Source organism: Periplaneta americana, chromosome 2 (assembly GCF_040183065.1).
Source record: "Periplaneta americana isolate PAMFEO1 chromosome 2, P.americana_PAMFEO1_priV1, whole genome shotgun sequence".
Taxonomy (NCBI): domain Eukaryota; kingdom Metazoa; phylum Arthropoda; class Insecta; order Blattodea; family Blattidae; genus Periplaneta; species Periplaneta americana.
The window spans coordinates 9,919,670-9,945,913 of record NC_091118.1 but is presented as its reverse complement, the minus strand read 5'-3'; the positions used below and the strand labels follow the sequence as shown (position 1 = coordinate 9,945,913).

Below are 26,244 nucleotides of genomic sequence, written 5' to 3'. Positions count from 1 at the left end.
CTCTTGCTTTTGTATTGCCCTTGTACTTCTTTAATTCCCTTGTTCGTCTTCTATTTTCCTTCTTTTTGTATTCCCTTTGTTTTTCGTGTATACCTCTTGCTTTTGTATTGCCCTTGTACTTCTTGAATTCCCCTTGTTCGTCCTCTATTTTCCTTGCATTCCTCTTGTACTCTTTGAATTCCCCTTGTTCTTCCTCTATTCCCCTTGTTTTTGTATTCCCTTTGTTGTTCGTGTATGTCTCTCGTTCTTATATTGCCCTTGTACTTCTTGAATTCCCTTCTTCTTCGTATATGACCCGTTCAGAGCAGAAGTGGTGTAAGTTAAAATTGGGTAATGAGGTTTAAAGTAAATTTCTGTAAAATACAGCCCAAAGTAGCAGTTAATATTTCCGACGTGCTATCCACTGACTACTAATAGTTTAAATAAATTGAATATTAATTGCTACTTTGGGCTGTATTTTGCAGAATGTTTACTTTAACCTTCATTACCCATTTTTGACTTACACCACTTCTGCTCTCAACGGCTCATATATTGCTCTTGTTCTTGTATTCTCTTTGCATTCATTGAATTCCCCTTGTTTCTCCGCGTTTCACCTTCTTTCCTTTGATTTTCCTTGTACCGTGGTACTTCACCCCATCTGTTACCTGGTATTGATGAGTTAACTGTCATGCTAGATTTCGCCCTCTTACGCACGGGTTTGCAGCCACTCCTGCTGGAAGATAACGAATCCGTGGTTCATCTGTCTGATAAAAGATAAAAGATAATTGCGTATCGGTGTCAGAATTGAAACAGTATAGAAATTCTGGCACTGCCTGACGGTCCAAATGTGACAGGTTGGTGAGTGTGTGTTGCATTTATTTTACAGTGTTTTGTGTTACGTGCCATGTGTTTGGATTTTCTGTTTTACGATAGTTCTCTCTGTAAACTTAATGAAACACTAGTGACGTCAAAGGCACGAAAGTTACACGTATCAGCTGAGAAGAGTACAGTCTGTTGAAAGCAAATTTTATAGTGAATAGTGCATCTCCAATTTCATCCACATTCTACTGGTCTGTATGTGTTATTGATGGACAGTGTCGAATGTTTTTCACTATCGAATGCATGCCGGTACCCGATAGTTCCATTCGTTTTCGGTGAAGTTGTTTACGTAAACGAAGAACATATTTGCGTCATTATAACAATATGTAAGCTTATTTGTCTTTTATTTTTTATCACTATTACAATTAAAGAGTTTCACTTGGTCTTAATTTACATAAATTTGTAGGTTACAGTTGTTCTGTTTCTACAGAATGAGTGGATTGTTTTCGTTTCAAGTGGTCGGGTAAATATGATGTTTTACATTTATAGTCTCTCACACAAATGTTGAATTATCTTCATATTTCTATATACGTTGAAAGATTAATGGAACGGACAAAAATTCTCTCTTATGATGACGCAGAATATCTGCATGGAATAGTAATATGCGTTACAAGAGCGGTATGTTGAAGTTTTCATGTTCGAGGAAAAGATTGAAAAAGCGAAACGTAGTTGAGCTTTTTTAATTTCCGAGAACATGAAAACAAACATACCGCTCGTGCATCGTACATTATTTTGTGCGAAGATCGTTTATTACATACCTGAAAGAGGAATTTCTAATTAGTTGCAATGAAATCTCCATCTTGGTTTCTGTTCAATGACGGCAACTTTGGAAAACAAATATATCTATCTTCAACATTGTTGCTACAAAATGTTTTCTGTGTTTACTATATTCCAGCAGGCCGTGATATACGTCTGTCTTTTTTTCCCCCAGTCTATAAATGCGAACTTAAAACAAACGGTAAGGTTATGTAATGATTTATTTTTCATTTTAATATTTTAACAATATTATTTATATAACATATTGCAGTAATAACATCGGCATCTGGAATCTTGTTGATTTTTTCATGGCTTCCTTAATGTTACTTGCATTACAAATGCAGTAGCTTTTGTGGTGTTGTAGAGTTTACTTAATTTTTGCAAATATTTAAAAACAATAATTAACATTGCAATTTAGGTGAAATTGCAGTGGTAAGTTTCCAATTTATAATTATTACTATGTTAAACATCTCTAAAAATAATATGTTAAAAGCCTAAAGCAGTAAAATGAATATGGCGCTTAAGCGGTAAGAAGAGGGAAATTGTTATGTGTGTTACGTTGGGAATACTGAATGTGGTATTTCACACTTACCGCGTATTGGTTTTGTGCGGAAAGCAAGCAAATACGCAAGATCTCGCACGAATATCATATGTACTTCGGTACATTAAAATAATATATATGATATGCGTAAATCACTTCGTGATTTAAGACGGCGCTTATTCCGTCGGATCCCGGCCAACTAGTCACTCATAACGAGTGCACCTCAGCACATGTGTGGACTTCGGTCCTAGGTTCATAGACATCTATGACGTAGTGCAGAGGGCGGCCACTAGAGGGAACCCAAGAGTTGGAACTTAAACTGAGACGATTCTGTCCGACACCGGGATGAGTATCCGGTGTGGCTTGGTGGATAAAGGATCAGCACGTAGAGCTGAAAACCCGGGTTCAAATCCCGGTGCCGGAGAAAACTTTTCTCCGTTCCATTACTCTTTCATCGTATGATGACGCAGAATATCTGCATGGAAATATCATATGTACTGCGGTACATTAAAATAATATATATATCTATATAGCCTATATTTTATTTTATTCATTTTCATAACATGATATGCAGCAAATAAGTAAGTCTACCTCGGAGGAGACCCAGGCCAGGGATAATAATAATAATAATAATAATAATAATAATAATAATAATAATATTAATAATAATTATTATTACATACAAAAATTGCGAAAAGACATTGGAAATTTATCCTGTGAAGAGGTGAAAAATTCAAATATCTTGGAGCAACAGTAACAAATATAAATGACACTCGGGAGGAAATTAAACGCAGAATAAATATGGGAAATCCCTGTTATTATTCGGTTGAGAAGCTTTTGTCATCCAGCCTGCTGTCAAAAAATCTGAAAGTCAGAATTTATAAAATAATTATATTACCGGTTGTTCCTTATGGTTGTAAAACTTGGACTCTCACTTTGAGAGAGGAACAGAGGTTAAGGGTGTTTGAGAAAATATTTGGGCTAAGAGGGATGAAGTTACAGGAGAATGGAGAAAGTTACACAACGCAGAACTGCACGCATTGTATTCTTCACCTGACATAATTAGGAACATTAAATCCAGACGTTTGAGATGGGCAGGGCATGTAGCACGTATAGGCGAATCCAAAAATGCATATAGGGTATTAGTTGGGAGGCTGGAGGGAAAAAGACCTTTGGGGAGGCCGAGACGTAGATGGGAGGATAATATTAAAATGGATTTGAGGGAGGTGGGATATGATGATAGAGAATGGATTAATCTTGCACAGGATAGGGACCGATGGCGGGCTTATGTGAGGGCGGCAATGAACCTCCGGGTTTCTTAAAAGCCGCAAGGAAGTAAGTAATGATAATTAAATATATATATGGAAGAAATGGTACACATTGAACACACAGGACACGGAAAATAATGTCAATTTTTCCGAATGAAATAGAAAATAATTTATTTACTTTAGTTAATATTTTAATAATTCAAGTGGCAACACTGTGTTTGGATACACATTTTTGACTAAAACCTTTGAGACCGCAACGAGGCTTGATGGCTTAAATCGTGAAATGTTGTTGATGATGATGATGATGATGATGATGATGATGATGATAAAAGAAGAAACTGAGAAATTTGTGTTTTTGTAGTCTAATACCTGCCTAACTCTGCACAGGGAAGTCTTGTTATTTTTGTTTGTTTTTTTTTTAAGAAATACTAACTCCTAATCTGTACGTAATATTATCATCAGGTCACCAATTTATAATTGTTAGTAAACATGAAAATAAAATGGCTGTTCTCGAGCTGCTGTTCCCGTATTCTGAAGTCGTTTCTATTGTTAATGTTCACAGTTTTCAAGAGAGGGCAGAATATTGAATCTATCCCGCACTTCCGATCAGAGATTATATTATGGAGCAGGAATTTGTAAGTAGACACATTTGAATTTGATGGACAAGTAACTAAACAAATATATTTTATATTATTTCCTACACATATCGCGATATTTTATTGTGATCCAATAGGAGCCGTGAAATATGTTGCGATCGGCTCCTTCTTCTTCTTCTTCTTTTAATACATCTTATAGTAAGCTTACTCTTTACCTCTCAAGTCTCTGTAATGAATTCTAAACCCTCTGTTAAGAGAAACATTTATGTCCAAATTGGAATTATTAAGTTATTTGGTACCATTTTCAAGATCAATAGATACAGCGTATTCATCTGACTCCGAATTACCTCCATATTCTTGCACATAGCATATTTTATTTCCCATTCTGTCATTATTCATTCATTTGTTTATTCACATTCTCACTTATTCTTATTCTCTTTAAACGTAAAACCACATACAGCATATACAGTCACGAAGCTCAATACGTAGTAAATATGCATCCATAGATAGTTGCTAACCACTAGGATCGCTACTATCGCCTCATAACAGACAATGCGAAATAGTACCGGCACAGTCTATTGTTCCTAGTACCCTCAACAACTCAAGCTTCGTGACTGTATATGCTAGACTGTGTTAAAACGTTAATTTCTCTTGATATTCCAGAAATCCAGGCACACTTTCTGTTACTATGGTGACATCGTTAGTTGCAGTAGGCCTTGAAATGATGTTTAAAACAAAGCAGTTTAGAATATAGCCACCCGTGATAAAACTTAAACAGGAAATTAATGTGACATTATACAGGTCTCATTATTGTTCGTACAGTACAGAAATGGGAGTGGAGAGTACAAAAACAGAAATAGTTAATTTAACATAAGATGATTGTGAAGTAGCCTACCTAACTATGGTATTAATTCCCAAATGAATCCAGTTTTCTGCAATGACTTATTGGCTGTTTCATCTATCTTGTTTTATTACAACCATTAGGCCTAATTCACGGACACACTGTATTTTCACTTTTTTCTTTTTAAGGCTTGTATTTCATAATAATTTTTTCTAAACATTCGATAGAAGTTGTGTAGATTTTATACAAAATTTCTTTGTAACAACCTCTTTTCATAACAATTTTTTTTTCTGAATATTTCACAGGATTTGTGTAGTTAAAAAAATAACATTTTTTTTAATATTCCATATAAATGATACTCGGGAGGAAATTAAACATAGAATAAATATGGGAAATGCCTGTTATTATTCGGTTGAGAAGCTTTTATCATCCAGTCTGCTGTCAAAAAATCTGAAAGTTAGAATTTATAAAACAGTTATATTACCGGTTGTTCTGTATGGCTGTGAAACTTGGACTCTCACTTTGAGAGAGGAACAAAGGTTAAGGATGTTTGAGAATAAGGTGCTTAGGAAAATATTTGGGGCTAAGAGGGATGAAGTTACAGGAGAATGGAGAAAGTTACACAACACAGAGCTGCACGCATTGTACTCTTCACCTGACGTAATTAGAAACATTAAATCGAGACGTTTGAGATGAGCAGGGCATGTAGCACGTTTGGGCGAATCCAGAAATGCATATAGAGTATTAGTTGGAAGGCCGGAGGGAAAAAGATCTTTGGGGAGGCCGAGACGTAGATGGGAGGATAATATTACAATGGATTTGAGGGAGGTGGGATATGATGATAGAGACTGGATTAATCTTGCACAGGATAGGGACCGATGGCGGGCTTATGTGAGGGCGGCAATGAACCTCCGGGTTCCTTAAAAGCCAGTAAGTAAGTAAGTGGGGTCTAAGTAATTCATAGGGTTTGTGTAGTTTTTATGCAAACATTCCAGCATAAAACTTAATAATATTACGATCCATTTTGCTTACTTTTGTCTCAGTGGTCTTAGCTCTATAATAGGAAGACATTTTTACTCAAAATTGACCCTATTATGATTTCACCTGGAATTTCAAAGGCACATCGCAAGGAAAAATATTTTTATAGATATACCTACCATGTGTGATTAAATGTACTGTTTTCGGAAACATCACATTTCGAGGGTGAGAAATTCAGATCATTCTGAGTTAAATGAGATGTGAAGCGTCTGCTTACGGGAAAGGTGTGTCATTTTTTATATATAATATAGCTTTCTGTAGTTAGTAAATATTTTCAAGGCTATTGAAGATCCTTGCTTTTCGAAAATTATGACGTTACCAACAAAATTCTGCAGGATTTATTCATTATATTTCTAAAGACTCATTCCAAGCTGCTGTTCAGTTTTCACCGTAACACACTGTAGATACATATAACATAGTTACTTATTGCAGTATTATATTTACATAAAATAATTATTAAATGTATCTTACCATAATTTCATATTATGTTACAGGCATCTAATGCTGAAATTCCTGAAAGTGATCCTCTTAACGTTGAGTAAGTAGTCCATGTTTTCTTTATAAATAGATGGATGGATGGATGGATGGACGGATGGATGGATGGATGGATGGTTGGTTGTTTGGATGGATGAATGGATAGATAGAGAGAGATAGATAGAGAGACAGATAGACAGACAGACAAATAGAAGTACAGGGAAAAAACAATCAAAGTCACAGTTCTCTTAAGGGTGATGTATCTTCTAATTCGGTATATTACTGCAACTTTTATTGCGGTTCCTAATGAAGAAGCAGAAAAGAATAACTGTATCCATGGTGGCAAATCTCCTTTACCAGTTCTGATCAGAAAAACAAATTTTGCAGCAATATATACTGAATTAGATGACGATTTCATCTTTAAGAGAATAATTTTGACTTTGAATGTTTTTCGCCTGCACTATTCAAATAAATAAATAAATAAATAAATAAATAAATAAATAAATAAATAAATAAATAAATAAATAAATAAATAAGTAAGTAAGTAAGTAAGTAAGTAAGTAAGTAAGTAAGTAAGTAAGTAAGTAAGTAAGTAAGTAAGTAAGTAAATATATAAATAAATAAATAAATGAATAAATAAATAAATAAATAAATGAATGAATGAAGAAATAAATAAGTAAATAAAGAAATGTATAAAGAAATAAATAAGTAAATAAATAAATAAACAAATAAATAAATGGAAAGTGAGTAAATGAATAAATAAATAATTGGATAAGGAAATAAATTAATAAATGAATAATCAAATAAACGAAAAATAAATAAAGAAATAAATGAATAAATGAAAATTAGTAGATAAATGCATAAATAGATACATACATGCATACATACATACATACATACATTCATACATACATACATACATACATATCTAAATACATAAATAAAGAGATAAGGAAATAAATTAATAAGTAAATAATCAAATAGACAAAAAAACAAATAGAATAATAAATGAATAAATAAATGAATGAATAAATAAATAAGTAAATAACCAAATAAGTAAATAAATGAAAATATAAGTAGATATATTCATAAATAGATAAACAGTTAGATAGATAAGTATATAACTAGATAAAATAAATAAATAGGTAAATAGATAAATAAATTAATTAATAAATAAAAAATAAACAAATAAGTAAATAAATACGTAAATAAATATATAGGTATTAAATAAGTAGATATAGAAAAGGAATAAATAAACGTACAAATAAATAAATATGTAAATAAACAGACAATTAAATAAGTAAGTATTTAAATAAATAAATAAACCTGTCAATAAATATATGTATATAATATATTTATTTACTCCATTGGTATTAAGGCCTTCAGGCCTTCTCTTCCACGCCACCATAAATGTGTACACATACAAAATTTTAGGACAGCAGCGATGAAACTAACAAATAACGTTCAACTACAAAAAAACAAGAACGTTTACAATTACAGTAACACAAAAAAGAGATAATGCAAAAACATCAGAAATTTTTAATTTTTATGCTATTAAAGAAAACTTAAGATCTATATTAATATTATCAATCTAAATAAGCAAACGAGAAAGGGCAACTAATTATATATATTAAATATGTTTTAGTTTTTATATCTATCTAGATTTATTTCTATGCAAATAAATAAAGATGTAAAATAAATAAATTTTAAATGAATCAGATTATTTATTATAGGTCTTTTATGTTATATTTCAGAAGTTCAACCAGTGAGCATCCCAAATCTGCAGTTTTAGGAGACATCCTACAGGAGGACTTGGAATACTACATACCTCGCGTTCTGCAAATCACCGACGTTGTGAATCGCGATATCTTATCACACTCAGCCACAGAGTCGCAAGTGACCTTCGCGATCAGCGGCTCATCGCATGGAGAACTTCAGGAGGCTGTGCCACGAAACAAAATGGTGTATACAATGGAGACGTGGCAAGATGGCAGACAGTCTGAAAACGGCAGTGTCTGCGTTGCTATAAATTCAGAAGACGATTTCCTCAAATTGTTAAACACAACTGACAACGTTCACTGGCTCCACGACGAAAAAAATGAATTAAAATGGAAGCATTCAAAGGGAGACATGGACATTATTTGTAAGAACTTGAAAAACAGCGTTTCAGTTTATAAAGACGTGAAATCATTAACGGACATTTCTCATCGTGTGGCAATTGTTTCAGCTGAGGCTGGAATGGGAAAGTCCACGTTTCTGTCTCATCTGGCTCAAGCTACAGAAAAAATAAGTCCTCCAGTGAATATCTTTGTGTTAGATCTCACTCAACATCATGAAAAATTATCAGAGATCCAAGAAGAACTGAACGTAGTTGATTTTCTTGTTGAAACTGTCGGTGTGACACCAGAAGAAAAGGACACACTGAAATGTAAACTTCAGAAAATGGAAGACGTATGTGTGATTGTTGATGGATATAGCGAAATAGATTCGAACTTTTCAGAAAACGTAATTCTCTTATTGCAAAAACTTTTAGCAACTAAACTGAGGAAATTGTGGATAGCAGTTGAACCTGAATTAAGTAAAAAACTAGAAAATTCCCTTTCTTCAATAGCTTTTACTTTTCAGCTTTTCTCAGAAGAAAATCAGACACAATTTTTAACAAAGTACTGGAAAAATGCTCTACCTGACGTAACAGAATCTACATTAAATAGCTTTGCTGATAAACTATTACTGACAGTGAGAAGAAATTTAGTTAATGACGTAACTTTCAAATTAAATCCTCTGCAACTTAAAATTCTTGCAGTGGCAAACGAAGTACATTTAAGTAAATTTTCTGGCGAATCTACACAGCATCTACCAAATACATTCAGTGTTGTTAATATCTACAGTGAATTTATAAACAGAAATTTGATAACTCTGAATAAAGACGCTACAGAATCCAGTTTCATAGCTCAGTTCCAAGAAATTTACATGACTTGCGCTTTATTGACTTTCTTATCACGTGAGGAAGTGAAGAAATTGACAGGCACTGTTCCAGATTTTGAAAAAATTAAACATTTCGTAAAAACAGCAGAAGGTCACAGGTCAATGACTGTTATTAAGAATATAGTAAAAGAGAAAGCTATTTTCGTACACGATACTTTTGTTGGGTATTTTGCAGCTCTTTGGTTTCATAAAAATTACAAGCGTGTTAGTGATTTTTTGAGAGAGAAGCTTTTCGATCAAAAGTTTGAGATTCTGAGATATTTCTTTGATAGAGTATTATGTCAGAAATCTGAATTACATCTTGCAGTTTTGAATAGGGATGTTTCTACCGTGGAACGATATTTATCTGATGCCAAATTCGATGTGAATTTAAAGGACGAAGGTGGAAGGACAGTTCTGCATATGGCTGTTACGAACTGTGCTAGTATGTTACAAACTGACGACGTAACTATTGAGCTACTGGGGATGTTGTTAGAACACGGGGCAGATCCTTCTGTAGAGGACAAAGTCTTCCGATGGAGACCTCTACGTTTGGCTGACAAGATAGGTGTCTCCCCTTTGGTCATCGGATTGATTTTACAGAAACAACCAGATTTCAAGGATCTTGTAATGACAAGACACAATGTACGTGTTGAAGATTACGCACAGAAGGCATTAAGAACTATCGCCAGGAATGGATTTACACATTTCATGATATTCTTGATGAAATGTGACATAAAAGTTGGCCACGAAGTCATTTTGGAGTACAGAGGTTGCAAAACAAAAGCCACCCTCCTCCATGAAGCTGCTAGATTTGGGCAACTGAAGCTTATGAAGTTTTTATTGGATCACAAAGCTAATCCAGAAGCTCGGGACAGTAGATTTGATACAACGCCCCTCATGTGGGCAGCTGAAGCAGGCCAGCTTGGTGCAGTGAGGTTACTCATTCAAGGATGAGCGAAAGTGTGGTCAAGGGACGAACACGGGAGTACAGCTTTGCTGAGAGCTGCGGAAAAGGGCAAGCTAGACGTTGTCAAGGTGTTGTTTATTCCCAACTTCGACATGGATATATGCGATAAATACAATGATAATTTACTGCATTACGCTGTGAGATCTGGAAATTTGTCTCTTATTACATTTGTGGTGGATGTGTTGAGACGAAGTGGAAGATCTCTGGATGCAAGGAACCACGTGCTGGAGACACCTCTTTGGTGGGCAGCAAAGAGTGGACGGGTCCTCATAGCAGAACTCCTTCTTCAGTGCGGGTCTAGTGTCAAGGTTCGAGATTCTGTGTGTGGGTACACGCCCCTCCATGTTGCAGCTCGTGAAGGACATCTGCTTATCGTACAAAGCCTCCTGCAGTACGGGGCTAACGTATCTTCTCGGGATGAATTTGGAAGGACTCCAGCGGAAGTAGCGCATTGGTACAAGAAAACAAGCGTGTCAGATCTACTGCGGTCAATAGAAAGACGTCGGTTGAGAGAGAAGATCATTCAGAAAGTGTAAACAAGCATTTTGACCTGGGATCTGTTTCATAAAACATTTGTACTAATATTATTAGTAAGAAATAAATAATATTAACTAATAATATTATCATAATTCTGTTTTTAATAAACATACAGAGGTGTGAAAATTATTAGAATAATCTTAATTTTAAAGGTTTTTTTAATAGTTCCTTCACAAATATTAATTGAATTGATGAATATTGGTATATATTACTTTACTGATGTAGGATATATTTACTACTAACAATACCGGAAAGTATTGTTGTACATTGGTATTTTTCTTATTTTACAATTGTTATGGGAATTCAGAAATTATTATATTATGTTGGCGGAATTGGAAACATAAAAAATTATATGTACAAAACAGATGTATACGTTCATTTGAACCTTCACAACAATGTAAACGCAAAGAACAATTTGTTTAAAGCATTTCTTAATTAATTTTTTATGTTTCCAATTCCGCCAACATAATATAATAATTTCTGAATTCCCATAACAATTGTAAAATAAGAAAAATACCAATGTACAACAATGCTTTCCGGCATTGTTAGTAGTAAATATATCCTACATCAGTATAGTAATATTATATACCAATATTCATCAACTCGATGAATGTTTGGGAAGGAACTATTAAAAAACCTTTAAAATTAAGATTATTCTAATAATTTTCGCACTTCTGTACTCTTATTAATTAGTAATATTAATTATTAGTTAATTAATTGATTAAATGGCGATCTTACTCGTGTTAATTATGTAAGCATGTGCGGCTTACAGCTGTTTCGATGCCACTTGACACCATCCTCAGAGCCTACTAGATCTCGGCGCTATCTCAACTTGGCTGCCTCTTGTGTGTGTGCGTTCGTGTGATGAAGAGTTTTGTCAAATAGTGTGTGTGTTCTGAATTTGATCTGTGTTGAGAATTTGATTGGGGTATGTTTTAGTGTGTCTGTATATTTCATATTGTTCTAGTGTGTTGAGTTTGGAAACATCTGCCTGTCTGTCCAATGTAGAAACTGTCGCAACTATTGCATGTGAGTTTGTATACGCCTGTGTGGTTGTATTTATTTGTTTGAGTTGTCGATACAAAGAACACATTAACCCTTCTTTACCTATAGATACCGTATGGCAATAATTAACATTATAGCATTTATATACTTGTGTGTTACATATGAAGGTAAATTTTGCTAGATATTTCTATTTCCATACATTTTCATCAATATAGTTTTGTTTCAAATGTTGCCACTCCCGTAACTTGGTCTTAATACAGCTATTTGTTTCTACATGGATTGCTTGTAAATTTAATTTGGGTTAGAAAGGGTTAAAGCAATAACCAAAGGACACAATACATCTACATATGCCGAGCACATAACTAATACTAACCACACATACAATGACATAAATACAGACATGGAAATCCTACACATACAACTCAAAAACAAAAAACTCAACACACTAGAACAATATGAAATATACAGACACACCAAAACACACCCTAATCAAATTCTCAACACACAGATCAATTTCAGAACACACACACTATTTGACACAACTCTTCATCACACGAACGCACCCACACAACAAGCAGCGAAGTTGAGATAGCGCCGAGATCTAGTAGGCTCTGAGGATGGTGTCAAGTAGCACCGAAACAGCTGTAAGCCACACATGCTTACACAATTAACACGAGTAAGATCGCCATTTAATCAATTATTTATATTCAAGTGTTAAAAGTAGTGTACGAAAGATTCAACATGGTATTAGTTAATTGTTCGAAAATATTAGTTGTTATTTCTAATAATATTAGCAAAATATATCATAATATATCATAAAGACCAAAGGTAATAATATTAACTCGAAGAAGCGCAATATTTTTAACAGCAATTCATACTTTAAACTTCCAGTTAATTAACGCTATGTTAGGTGCATTTTAACAAAGGTTGAAGAAACCGGGCCTGTGACTGTTAGCGAATAAGAATTTGTAATTGCTTCATGCGACTTAATTGAAGAGGAAGAAACGAAAGAAATATTGGTTACATAATATATTTGCAAGAAACGACTTGATTACCGTAATGGAAACGCCTCAAATTATATAATTCTTCGCAATTTTCTACAAGCGAAATAAGTTTTCCGTCTGCCATTTTGGCGCGACACTGAACATGGCACAACATAATAGTAACAGTTGACCAATTAAAATTGATTTATTAAAGAAGGCCATGATCGCACGCATCGGAAAAGTTGCCCATCCGAGAAACGTGGACGGATTTGCCGAGAGGCGATGCGTCCGATACGATATAGTGAACGCGGTTACATAACAATTAGAGCAAAGATAGTCTCTTTCCGATCCGTGCGATTCGTCCGATGCGTGCGATACGATGTAGTGAACGCTTACCTTTACAGCTTCTAGTGTACAATTTCACATGACGACAGAGCGAAATTGATAACATTTTATCACCAGGGTTTCAACCTTATTGTCGTCACTCTGTTGGCGTGGCAGTCCTGATAACTGATAACCGTTTCCTGAGTCCCATGATTCAAGAAGGGCTTGTCGCGTTCACATGAAGTCATGCAGGATATTACGCAGTTAGCTGGTGCTGTTGTAGCCGGAAGTTACGTTGCTAGATTGACTAGTGGCGTCTTTGTGTGTCTTACTTCGTTACCCAGAGTGTGATATTATATCTTTAAACTTGATCAAGTAAGTGTTTTGGTGTTTGTTGTTGAGTGTGGCGAAAATTTTTATTTTTTACAAGTAAGTGTCTTAATAATCGATGTTGAATATAAAATAAGGCATGTTATAACACTTCTATTAAGTCCTGTAGCCTGTGTATAAGTGGAGTCAAGGTGTTTTGTAGTAGCGGTCTATTTCTAATGTTCATCAGTGGGGGCTAGAATTTTAATGGTTTTGCCAGTCTGAGTAGAAATGTTTTAGTAAAACCGTGGTCTGTCATGACAGCCTATTTTTTTTAAAGCCATATTTTATTGTTTTTTTTTTTTTTCAGAAACGAAAATTAGGTAGTCTATACTGAAAGGTGACAGAAAAAACAGTTCAGATTCCTAAAACCTCATGGAATATTACAAACTCCGAATTTAAAAGTGGCTAAAAATGGATCATTTCTACGAAAAAAAAAAAATTATTACTTTTCACAAACGTAGCACAATTCTGTCGTCTATTTGCAAAAGGGGACATGTCCAAAATAACAAAGTGTTGGAAAATCGAAAAAACTATAACGAAGTTAACAAATTAAAATGTTCATATATTTTTTTCTAATTACATCACTATGGATACATACCTTCAGGATCCATGAACATTTTAATTTTTTAAGTCTGTTATGGTTTTTTTGCGATTTCCCAACACTTTGTTGTTTTGGATGTCTCCTTTTGCAAATCGACGACAGAATTGTATTTTCATTGTGTAAGGTTACTTACCTACCATAAAATGTATTTGCATGTCCTAAAAGTACCATAATATGACACAAATTTGGAAATATGAAACAGAAGATATTAAATATTGTCCAAAAATTGCTTAGACTAGGCCTATTTCGTTTATATGACGTCATTCCATTTTCGACCAACGAAGTGTAATGAAATTATTGTGAATTTCCACCAATGACAGTCATACATCGCGATGATTTTTGCATTTCCATTTATCACTAGTCTATCAATTTATCGCATTGTCATTCTTTTGTTTAGTCAGTGTCGCCAAGTGTTGCCCCATAAATCGATGAGCATGAATCCAGTGTACTTTAATAAAGTGCCAAATCCTACTTGCATATTTAGGCTACATCTTCATCATCTAATTTCATGTCCATTTTATCTAAACAAAATGACAATCTGGTTATTTGTAATTACTGTATATTATAAAATGTATTAAATTATGATTTCAGCAGATAATGAAAACGTATTTCTGTTATAATAACAAGAGAAAAGCGCAGTACGTGTAATTAACATTGTTAAACCTGTATTTCGCTTTTCTCAATTGGCATTACTGAATAACATTCAATTTATTTATTGTAGTAATCGATATTCATCTACTTCAACTTCAGAATATGTGAATAGGTTAAGTATTCATAAATATACAATTATTAACATTTTGTGAGCAAATTTTAGGGATATAGACTATTACTTACATTTTTTATTTTATTCACGAAAAAGTCTTAATAAATCTCAGACCTCTTGTGACATTACTATAGAAAATTTTAACGCACCATTCTACAAAATAGTTTTTTTTATGAATTTTAACTGCGTGTATTGGCCTTAAGGAACAGTTGACCCAATAAAAAATAGAAAGGTGAAAAACATTTGTCCTGTGTGATTAGCACTTTTACAACTGTGTTAACAGAGTCACAGATTGTTTATGACTAATACCTGACAACAGCAGGGTTGGAACCTCTTAAGCGTCACATAGGTGGAGGGGGGGATGTAGGCGATACCGACGAGCAACAATCTGCCCATATTCCTAACATTTTCTGTCTTTTCTGCTTTGACAACTTAACTGCTAGTGAATCCAGATATTTCCAAACTCAATTTAACCTAAAAATATTTCTAAAGAAAGAAAATACAAAATAAAAAAAAGAACGTAAACAAAATCTGGTGCTATTATTGACACGAAACATGTGACCAGTACTTGGAGAACTGTTAAAACAATTGCAATATGACCAAAATAATTTTTTTTTTTGTAAATACTTCAGCATTTTAAACATTCTTTGAGCGAGATCGTGCGTATTTGCTTGTTTTCCGCACAGAACCAATACGCGGTAAGTGTGAAATACCACATTCAGTATTCCCAACGTAACACACATAACAATTTCCCTCTTCTTACCGCTTAAGCGCGACATTCATTTTACTGCTTTAGGCCTTTAACATATTATTTTTAGAGACGTTTAACATAGTAATAATTATAAATTGGAAACTTACCACTGCAATTTCACCTAAATTGCAATGTTAATTATTGTTTTTAAATATTTGCAAAAATTAAGTAAAGTCTACTACTCCACGAAACTTATTGCATTCCTGATACAAGTAACATTAAGGAAGCCGTGAAAAAAATCAACAAGATTCCAGATGCGGATGTTATTACTGCAATATGTTCTATAAATAATATTGTTAAAATATTAAAATGAAAAATAAATCATTACATAACCTTACCGTTTGTTTTAAGTTCGCATTTATAGACTGGGGGGGAAAAAAAGACAGACGTATATCACGGCCTGCTGGAATATAGTAAACACAGAAAACATTTTATAGCAACAATGTTGAAGATAGATATATTTGTTTTCCAAAGTTGCCGTCATTGAACAGAAACCAAGATGGAGATTTCATTGCAACTAATTAGAAATTCGTCTTTCAGGTATGTAATAAATAATCTTCGCACAAAATAATGTACGATACACGAGCGGTATGTTTGTTTTCATGTTCTCGGAAATTAAAAAAGCTGAACTACGTTTCGCTTTTTCAATCTTTCCCTCGAACATGAAAACGTTAACATACCGCTCTTGTAACGCATATTACTATTATCGTTAGTGAAAAATCAATGCATAATATACCACAATATTTTACCAGAGCGTAAAATATTACTATAACAACTAAAACGTCATGACTTCTAGGCTGTTATTTTGTGCTATAGGCCTAAAGTTAATACCATTAAACGATTTGCCGTGCTATAATATTTAATGACAGGCCTACATCATTGTTGCCATAGCAACCTCTTTCTTCATGGACCATGATATCTCCTCATCATTATAAATCTGATGTTATTTCTTTATTAATTGTTTTATAAGGCTGTTGAACAAAAAATAACATATGAAACATATTTATAATGTTAATCAGATTACGAAACAAGCGATGCTCATTCCCTAAAAATTGATTCGCTACGAGAAATCCCTAAAATTGTTCCTAACCTCGTATATGTGTAACATAACGCACAAAACACCGCATCGCACTGGTTGACAGTAACTAAAAAAAATAGTTCGTAGGCTGTAAGTAGGCCTAGGCTACAGTGAGACGAAAAGAAAGCTACATTTAATTCAGGTTCATAAAGTTTGATTTCATTCCTTTCAGGTGACGTTTAATAGTACATTGTGCAACGAGCCTATAATGGTAGTAATTAAGACGCGAGTATGTTTGTTTATGAAACGAGCGCAAGCGAGTTTCATAATTTTCATACGAGCGTCTGAATTACCATTATAGACAAGTTTCATACGACTTTTTATGCTCAACCATATTTCTAACTTGAAATTATTCATAAGTATTCATTTTATGGTTATGTAAGTGAGGAGCGGAACTGACCTGAATTGTGAGATGTGCGCAGACGCGAAAGTATTGATTTTTCCGAGGCACGAATGTCATTGACCTTGATATAATCTAGAGAATAACATGAATATTAGGCTTGATATAACCTGGAAATTGATTTAGAATTGAAAAAAAAAGATAACAAATTGAATTTATTTGAATATTATTTACAATTAACGCTAATTATTATAGTAACAGAACATAACCTTCTGCGACAGTATTGGATTTCCAGTCTCCGTGACTTTTCGCTAATTGTCTTTCGATTGCATATCCGAGAATAATCAATACTTGCGGTTTTATAATGGTACAATGGTGATTTCTCATTGGCTGAACAACTGAATTATAATGAATAGGTGTACTTTAATGAGATGCATTAAAGGGCTACTACCAGGTGTATAATTACTACATTTCGGCATGGTCGAGCATAAAATATTTAGGTAGTGTTTCATGTTTCATTATTGTTGTACTAATGCTCTACTTGAAACCTATAATCCCACTCATTCATTATAGTTTCTATAAAACAGATGAAGTACCTGTTAACAGAAGAAGGTCACTAGTGATTTCTGAATAGTATTTGAAGGTTTCACTGCTGTTCTTGCTTTCTGGTGTGCAGGATGGCAAAACCCAAACCTATCCCCGACCTCAAACAGCGGGTGAAGACCCTGGAAGGACAGGTTCGACTGCTGCTTCCTCTAATAGAGGAGGTGAGGGTCCTCAAGGAGAGGTTGGACTCGCGGTCCCTGCATGGCCTGGAGGCAAGGAAGGAAGAGGAAAATGTAGAAGGCAGCAACGACCTTAAGGAGCTGAAAGAGAAATTGAAGCAGAAAGACAGGGAATTGAGGGAGACGCAAGCTGAACTGGAAAAGCTGAAAGAAGAATCAGAAAGGGTAAAAGTTCCACTGTTGCCATATTTACAGTTACTGCTGAACACCTTGGATGGGGTCACGGTTAAGGCTTTATTCCACAGAACTACGGTATTAGCTTGTGCCAGGCATTCATAAAATGGATGACGAGGGGAATTTGTAGCCATGTATAAAACGTGAAGATAGAATTAGAAATGTCGTGTTGTTTAGTGCAATACATTCAGTAGTTGGTTGTGAGTTATTCTGTTTCTCATCGTACTGCCACCTTACTGACTGGGCTACGTCTGAACCTGATTCCTTTGTGGTTACAGAAGGAAGTAGAACTGAGGCAGCTGAAGCAGAAATTTGAAGAACACCAGTTACGGCTCCAGCAGGAAGAAGTAAGTGATGAGCTGTTGCTATGGTTACAAATAAAGTAATTGGATAGTTGAGGGTACAGTAAAGGTTGAACCCTAAGTATGAAATAGTACATTATGCAACGAGCCTATAATGATAGTAATTAAGAATCGAGTATGGATATTTATGAAACGAGCGCAAGCGAGTTTCATAATTTTCATACGAGCTTCTTAATTACCATTATAGGCGAGTTTCATACGACTTTTTATGCTCGACCATATTTCTAACTTGAAATTACCGGTATTCAGATGTATACATTTTATTTGTATCTGACAAGATCGGAAGTGACCTTGTTCTAGGTCGTGAATTCTGAGATGTGCGCAGACGCGAAAGTATTGATTTTTTCCGAGGAACAATAATGTCATTGACCTTGACGTAGTCCCGTTAAACTTGATAATATTATAATATTATAACCTTGATTATTGAATTCGACATTGAAAAACGATATGACAAATTGAATTTATTTGAATATTATTTACAATTAACACTAATTATTATAGTAACAGAACATAACCTTCTGCGACAGTATTGGATTTCCAGCCTCCGTGACTTTTCGCTAATTCTCTTTCGATTGCATATCCGAGAATAATCGATACCTGCGGTTTTATAACGGTACAAAGCTGACTTGTCATTGGCTGAACACATGTAAGTTGAGTTATCATTGGCTGAAGACCTGTACTTTAATGAGTAGGTGTACTTTAATGACATGCATTAAAGGACTGCTACCGGGTGTATAATTAGTACATTTCGGCATGGTCGAGCATAGAACTTCATGATAGACTGGCACGAAGGCGCTAAAGCGAGTTCAAAATGGACACTTAATTAAAAGATAAGTATGAGTACTCCATTATATCTTTGATGGGCGATCATAAGAGTACAAGTCAATTTTTGGCGAAATTGAGATATGTACAGTTTTGTCATCATCAGCTCGATATCTATTTTTTATTGGGTTATTTTACGACGCTGTATCAACATCTAGGTTATTTAGCGTCTGAATGATTTGAAGGTGATAATGCCGGTGAAATGAGTCCGGGGTCCAGCACCGAAAGTTACCCAGCATTTGCTCGTATTGGGTTGACGGAAAACCCCGGAAAAAACCTCAACCAGATAACTTGCCCCGCCCGGGATTCGAACCCGGGCCACCTGGTTTCGCAGCCAGAAGCGCTGACCGTTACTCCACAGGAGTGGACTCGATACCTGTGTCTGGTAAAAAGAGTACAAGTCAAAACCTGCTGTAGAACGCCGCATTCTCTGATGCACGTAACAGTATCTTCAAAATCATGTACGATGTTAAACAGTTTTTTTTCTCTCCTGTAAAATAAAGTTTTTTGACTTGTACTGTTATGATCGCCCATCGAAGATATAGTCTATCACTATGTCGTGACTATAAGAGTACTGCCAATATCTGAGAAACGAAAAGGAAGATAGCTAAGTGACAGGAGTCCGAGGACTGTGACAAGGTTAGAGGGGAGAAGAAGACATTGCTATCCCATTTACCTGCATTGAAGTTGTAATGAAAGAATACGCATGAAAATAGAAATTGAATGTTTTAGTAAACCAATAAGAGATAGCTGAGCTGTAATATTGGCTCTGCGTCATAGGACATAACAATTTCTGAATTTTCATTTGAGGATCATCGATAATGAAAAATGTTCTGAGTCCTAGGAAATAAATTCTATATAACAATGTACTTGGTAAAATATCCAGCCTGCTATGGATTATGTACTGGGAGAGTAGATGATCCATGCCCCTTTTTTTATCTCTAATCATGAAAATATGGATTACATACTGGGAGGGCAGGTCTAGATCAGAGGTTCCCAAAATATGGGTCGCGACGCCCTGGGGTGACATGTAAAGAGCTGAGGGACGGATTATAAAATAAAACAAACATACATTTATGTTGTACTTAGGAACAAAAACACAACGTTGAATATAACAATAGAAAAATGTTTCAATAGTTATAAATTAAAAAATAATAAAAGCAATAAATGTGCCTGTTTTTCCAGAAGGAAACTTTTAAAATCTCGACAATGTATTAGATATACACACATTGATATCGTTTACGAGTTGAAGGGGATTTTTGCTTTTGTTTTGATGGCAGTAATAGACCAGAATCTTATATTTACCATAAATACAAGGTTTGCAAATACTAACTACCAAGAACTACGAGCTTCTTTTGCAAGTCCAAGATATTCTTGCATTCCTTTGATGCAAAACTGGTCGGTGCTCTGGGAAAGAAAAAAGGGCCTACATGTAGTTTCACAATTCCATCATTCATTCGTAATGTTCTGTCGAAGGGCAGGCCTTTGACTGCAAGTCCAGTGTTCTGCAATCCTTCCTTTTTCACTCGATATCTTCTTCTACCACGAACTGTCCAGTTCACCATTTCTTCCAGTGCATCCTTCAGTAGGCACGATGAGAGGTTTTATTTCAAAGCCTCTATCCAAACATTATACGTTGGTAACTGCTGTCTCATTTCCTGATGCTGTATGCCGGCCATCAGCTTGATTCCTTCATGAAACCTGTTGCTTCAAGTCAGACTATCACCTAACCAGCTGAACTTCCTCTAACCCAGAATTGTTTATATTACAGAGTTACCAGGATCAGCTGAGGAAGCTCAGACAAGAACTGGAGGCTAGGCGGGAGATGAGGCGCCAGCTGGAAGAAGTAAGTGTGAGCTGTTACCATGGTTACAGTTACGAGGGGGTTTACTGCATGTATTTATCATGAAAATTTCAAATAGGCTACTTAACGGCTTCATTTTCTGCGCAATGAAATTGTTTTCAAAGTTTCTTGTAACATTCATAGTTCAACATGAATGAGACAAATTTGTGAAAAATGCTCAAATATAGCATACCACATACATGATACATTCAATGAAGAAACAATAGTAACTTATCGGCAATAGACATAATTATATGATGAATATGGTAACTTAAATAATTTATAGACTTGAATGATTCAGTTCCTGTTTGAATCTAAATTAAATCAATTTAAAGACATTGTTACGTAAACACCGTTCAAGTTTAGCATTTTCATGAGCAAAATGTTAATGTTGAAGAGGGAACTATTCTATTGCAGATAGATTTGGCTAGAAATGTTTCAATTAAATATGAAGACGAGGTTCAATCAGCATACTGCAACCAAGAGCAAGTAGTCATGGCTACTGTCAATACTACTGCCATCAGCTTCACTCAGCCTAGTGAACTGTCACCTAGCTGACTGAGCTTCCTCTCACCAGATTGTTTTGTCTGCTGCAGAAGCACAGAGCTGCGGCTGAGGTCAGGCCCAACCTGGAGCAGAAGGACAGCCAAGGCAGGACTGAGCTACACCGGGCAGCGGAGCGGGGGGACACACACAGGGTGCAGCTGCTCCTGGATGCAGGCAGCCAGGTGAACGCCGTGGATCGTGATGGCCGCACGCCCTTGTGGCTGGCTGCAGAGCAAGGCCGCCAGGATGCGTGCAGGGCGCTGCTGGCTGCCGGGGCGCGGCTGGATTTGAAGTCACGAACATCTGGCTGGACTGCTCTGCATATGGCTGCACTCAGTGGGCACCCTGCAATGTGTGAGCTGCTGCTGGCAGCTGGGGCGCGGCCCAACGAGCCTGATGATGAACACCAGTGTACCGCACTCCACTGTGCAGCATATTGTGGCCACGCCCCAGTGGTGCAGCTGCTGTTGCAGCATGGCGCTGAGCGGGGGGCGAGGGATAAGAAGGGACAGACGGCCCTGGACCTGGCGCGTCAGTGGGGGCACACAGAAGTGGCGGCCATGCTGCAGGGCTGAGCAGGCGCAGTGCTGCCAACACGACAGCAATACTATTATACCGCAGTAACCAGCGGGAATGTGTTGTGTTGGCATCAGTGTTTGTGTATAATGCTACTATTTCATTCTTGGAATGTAGATTTTTACTACTTCATTGCTCTAGGCTGTCGTTACTCCCGTGTTGTGTCAATAATGAATAGTTCATAAGCTTGTACCTTGACATGTGACTGACACTTTGTCAGTATTATTATTATTATTATTATTATTATTATTATTATTATTATTATTATTACCATTTTCAAATCTCTATTGTGTTTATAATAAAATTATTGTTCAAATTGCTGTACACAGTATGCCTATTCAAATAAAAATATGAAAAAAAATTGTTTATGTTGGTATCACTGCCCGTGTAAAATATATAGGATTGTTGTTATTGTGTGATTGTGATACGCCACTGATCCTTCGGCATCTCAACTAGACTATTTCGATTACAGTAAGTAGGCTATGTCGACTCACACTATCTGATGATATTGATACGCCACTGACTGCCGCTGGTGTTCCTGCTGCTCACATGCACAGAAATCCTACTGCCATTTTTATGTCTATATTTATTCGCAATATCTATGTGAAGAAAAGCATTTCCGTTGGCATCACTGTTCCTGCCTAAGGTCCGTCCCAGGAATCTGTGAAGTAACTTTGCGCATATTGGGGCGGAGTCTATCTGTGCCGGAGTGTATTGAGGGCTGCATCAGCTCGAGTCCGCTAAGAGGTAAGATGCTCGTGGTAGAAGAGTTCAGATAGAAATTATTCCCTCCTGTAAGCGATTGCTCGCTTCGTTCAACTAATGCCTCCCCCCAGAGCGGTGATTGACCCTAGCCCTCCCACATACCACTTGCGCAGAGGTCTTGTTTCGTCTTTCTCCTCCACAGATTCCTGGGACGGACTATAGAAACTTGTCTTAATTACGTCGGTAGAGTACGCCAGTGATAACTTGAAAAACTGAAGCGGGATTTTCCGTCATGCACTTTCTGTCCGTCATATTCTAAAAGAGCTACTGTCTTCCTCCAACGAGTTTAGCGCTGGACCTGAGGTATTCTTGCTACCGGTGCGGGGGGGTGGTTGCAGGTAGATTCTTTTGTTGCTACAGCCAAGCCGAGCCGAGCGGAGTGGGAAGTATTAATCGTCCAAAAATATGCAGTCTTCAGTTTGTAGTAGTGTGTGAATATTTCATATACATATTGTGACAGCTGCACTGGGGTTCGAACGTGTGTCCGACAAGGTGCGCGGCAGACGAAACGCTGGTACGGGGAGCATCTGCATGCTGAGAGGGCAGAAGGGGTGTATTACGGCAACGCGGCGAGGGGAGGTTGCGCGCGCATCTGCTTCCTGGGGCATGTGCTACGCGCGGTGAAGGAGGGGATCAGCAGCGTGCGAGATTATTCGAGAGAGTGGAATCTTTCGCGAACTCTTCAGAAACTATAGTTTGGTTATATAAAAGAGAAGACGCAAGTGAAAGTCATTCAGTCAGACAGTCAGTAAGCCAGTGTCGTTACAGTCAGTGGATAGCAAGCCAGCCAGTCTTGTGTACCGGAGTTCGACTTGAGTGTGCGTCCGCAACTGTGAGAGCATCCGAAGGCCTGAGTTCGAGTGCAGTGGACCGCAGTTGGAGGGACCTGAGTTCGAGTACAGTGGACTGTCTCTGAAGGTCTGGGGTTCGAGATTCTGTGAACTTGAGTGACTGAGCTAGAAGAACCGTGAACTGAGAACTGACAGTTCCGATTTGTAAATAGCACTTTGTGAACATTAGTAAAAATTAACAGTTCATTTTTGTTCTCAATAGTCCAAGTAAATTGTCATTGTCGTCTGTGGAGTGCAATAACGAACGCTGTGTTGCTGTGCGGAGAGCAAATCCCATTGTTGATGGGAGTGAAGTTAAATTGTAGAGAGATAATAAAATTACATTGTTGTTGAGTTGAAATAAATTTACAATATTGTTTACCTAGGCCTATGCGATTTTGTTATAAATATATTAAATATATTGTTGCAATTTTTGCTCAAACATCTCCCTGTTGTTAGCTATGTTAATATTATATGAATTACTCATATTAAATATTTCACCGTTACAAGTCATTTTTAAAGAAACATGCTGTGGAAAATGGGTCAACGAGACGAGTAGATATTTCAGCGTACAATGCTGACACTAAACAGGGCATCATTGTGGACCCCACGATACGTTTTGAAGTAGAATGTCATCAGTCAGCCGAGGTCCACCTTGAGAAGAAGTCGATCTATGAGCCTACAGTCAACTATTTCAAGCTGAAATATGCCTTAATTCATGTTGAGGTATTCGGCTTGCTCATAGGTGCTCGAGGGACTATACCAGCTTTTTTCGGAGAATTTCGACGGCAGTTTGCTCTGCCAACATCTCTGAGGGATGACATTGTGATAATTGTGTTAAAAAAATCCTGCCAAATCCTAATTAATCACATGGTGCCACATTAATAGCAATTGTAATTTTTCACGCCCTTTTCTTTGTTTCCCATTTTTAAAACTTAATATCTATGTTTACATTTGTATAATATTTTTTTTGAGGATATACTGAGTCCGTAAGGGCTACCCTCAATGGGGGGCAGTTTAATATTGTTAATATTATTATTATTATTATTATTATTATTATTATTATTATTATTAAATTGATTGCTTTACAAATTTAATTCAATTCTACTAATTACTAAATTTTATAGTATGATTCTTCTTTTCATTTATATTATTGTAGTTTTATTATGATTTTTATGTTTATTTATTTTATTGTATTTGTATTTCTGATGGTGTGATGGCCGTAACTTCACCAGAATAAATGAATAATAGACTAAATAAATACAATTTTCTATAATACTTTCCTTCTCTGAACACGTAAGTAGGAATGGTTGTATCTCTATCTCGCCAAAAATACGTTAGGAAACTAATAGGCATAGTGCTCTCGTAAATTGGGCGAATGTTTTCAGTATGACTGTACTTCCTTCCAGACTGCCGCTGTCACTGTTCCCTCCCACTCCAGTACCGCGCTAGACTAGTCGGAACCGCATTCCTCTCAGCACTAAACTCCTCAGAGGATGACAGTAAGTTTGAAGTTAAACAGCTTTTATAGACTATCACAGAATATGCAAAGAACAAAACTTGCCAACAAAATAGTCCTACCAATAAGCCTATCAGTGTATAGCCTGCGTATAAAATGATACATTTAAAATTATAGACTAATACAGAGGCCATCAGACATCCCTGACATAGGTATAGGCCTATTTTGGACATTCAGTGATTCTTCATAGTCTACATATGCATAGTTAACGTCAGGCATAAATGAGCCTGGTTTATTCTTTCCATTCACCTCCAGTGCCGACGTCAGTAGCCTGTGTGGTACGGACAAGAGTTTCTTCCGTGTGTGAGACAGGCAAAAGCTGAAACGGAAAAGCTGAAAGAAGAATCGGAAAGGGTAAGGGATTCACTGTTGTCATATTTACAGTTACTACTGAACACATTAAATTAGGTCACAGTTAAGGCTTTATTCCACAGAACTATTTCCTCCTGCCAGGTACTCAGAAAATGGATGACGAGGGAAATTGAAAAAGAGCTAAGACCAAATAATATAAATTATTTTCAACAATGAAAATAGTGAAAACCAAATTCAAATCACGACTGACAGACAAATACCTTCGTGATCAACTACGACTGGCAGTAAGTGACATAATTCCTGATTTTGAAACTTTGTCGCAGAGACATTCTGAAGACAGTTAATTTTAGGTTGTGATATTGTGTCCTATGTTTTCTTATTCATTTCTTTCTTCGTTACACGTACTAAACATTAGTTTGTAACCTTGTACTGTATAAAATTATATTTAAGTGCTTGACGTAAGGAAAATGAAAATCCGTTAATATGTCAGACAGTTGCTTCACTTCCCCTTCGGGTGTCCGCCTCCCTCCATAGATGCTATGCACTTTGCAGGTTACACAGTGGCTCGGCGCACGATCACATTTTCGCCACGGCTGGTTTAGAGCAAGTTGATAATTTCAATAAGATCATTTGTCTACAAACACTATGAA

The 26,244-nt window shown here is 36.1% G+C and overlaps 2 protein-coding genes across 7 annotated transcripts in view; both read left to right on the top strand.

Moving 5' to 3' along the window:
- Window positions 1-26,244, top strand: part of LOC138713020 (26S proteasome non-ATPase regulatory subunit 10-like) — a 139,056-nt gene that overhangs the window by 75,037 nt on the left and 37,775 nt on the right. The window contains exons 1-5 of one of the 4 annotated variants that reach the window (XM_069844730.1): window positions 12,214-13,530; window positions 17,737-18,010; window positions 18,298-18,366; window positions 20,975-21,049; window positions 21,643-22,645. The exons of 2 other annotated variants lie outside the window; for them this stretch is intronic. In XM_069844730.1, the coding sequence (XP_069700831.1) occupies window positions 17,738-18,010; window positions 18,298-18,366; window positions 20,975-21,049; window positions 21,643-22,167 (942 nt within the window). In that variant the 5' untranslated portion in view covers window positions 12,214-13,530; window position 17,737 and the 3' untranslated portion in view covers window positions 22,168-22,645. Of the gene's footprint in view, window positions 1-12,213; window positions 13,531-17,736; window positions 18,011-18,297; window positions 18,367-20,974; window positions 21,050-21,642; window positions 22,656-26,244 lie in introns of those variants that run through there. One more of the 4 variants, XM_069844720.1, reaches the window with a different exon arrangement.
- On the top strand, window positions 779-11,016 carry LOC138712793 (uncharacterized). Of its 3 annotated transcripts, none has more exons than XM_069844626.1 (4): window positions 779-837; window positions 3,986-4,058; window positions 6,393-6,436; window positions 8,127-11,016. In XM_069844626.1, the coding sequence occupies exons 2-4, from the start codon at window positions 4,044-4,046 to the stop codon at window positions 10,291-10,293; spliced, it is 2,226 nt and encodes a 741-aa protein (XP_069700727.1). In that variant the 5' UTR covers window positions 779-837; window positions 3,986-4,043; the 3' UTR covers window positions 10,294-11,016. The 3 variants fall into 3 exon arrangements, with proteins under 3 accessions (XP_069700727.1, XP_069700728.1, XP_069700729.1); XM_069844627.1 differs by having other exon boundaries at window positions 783-833; XM_069844628.1 differs by lacking the exon at window positions 779-837 and adding an exon at window positions 853-1,184.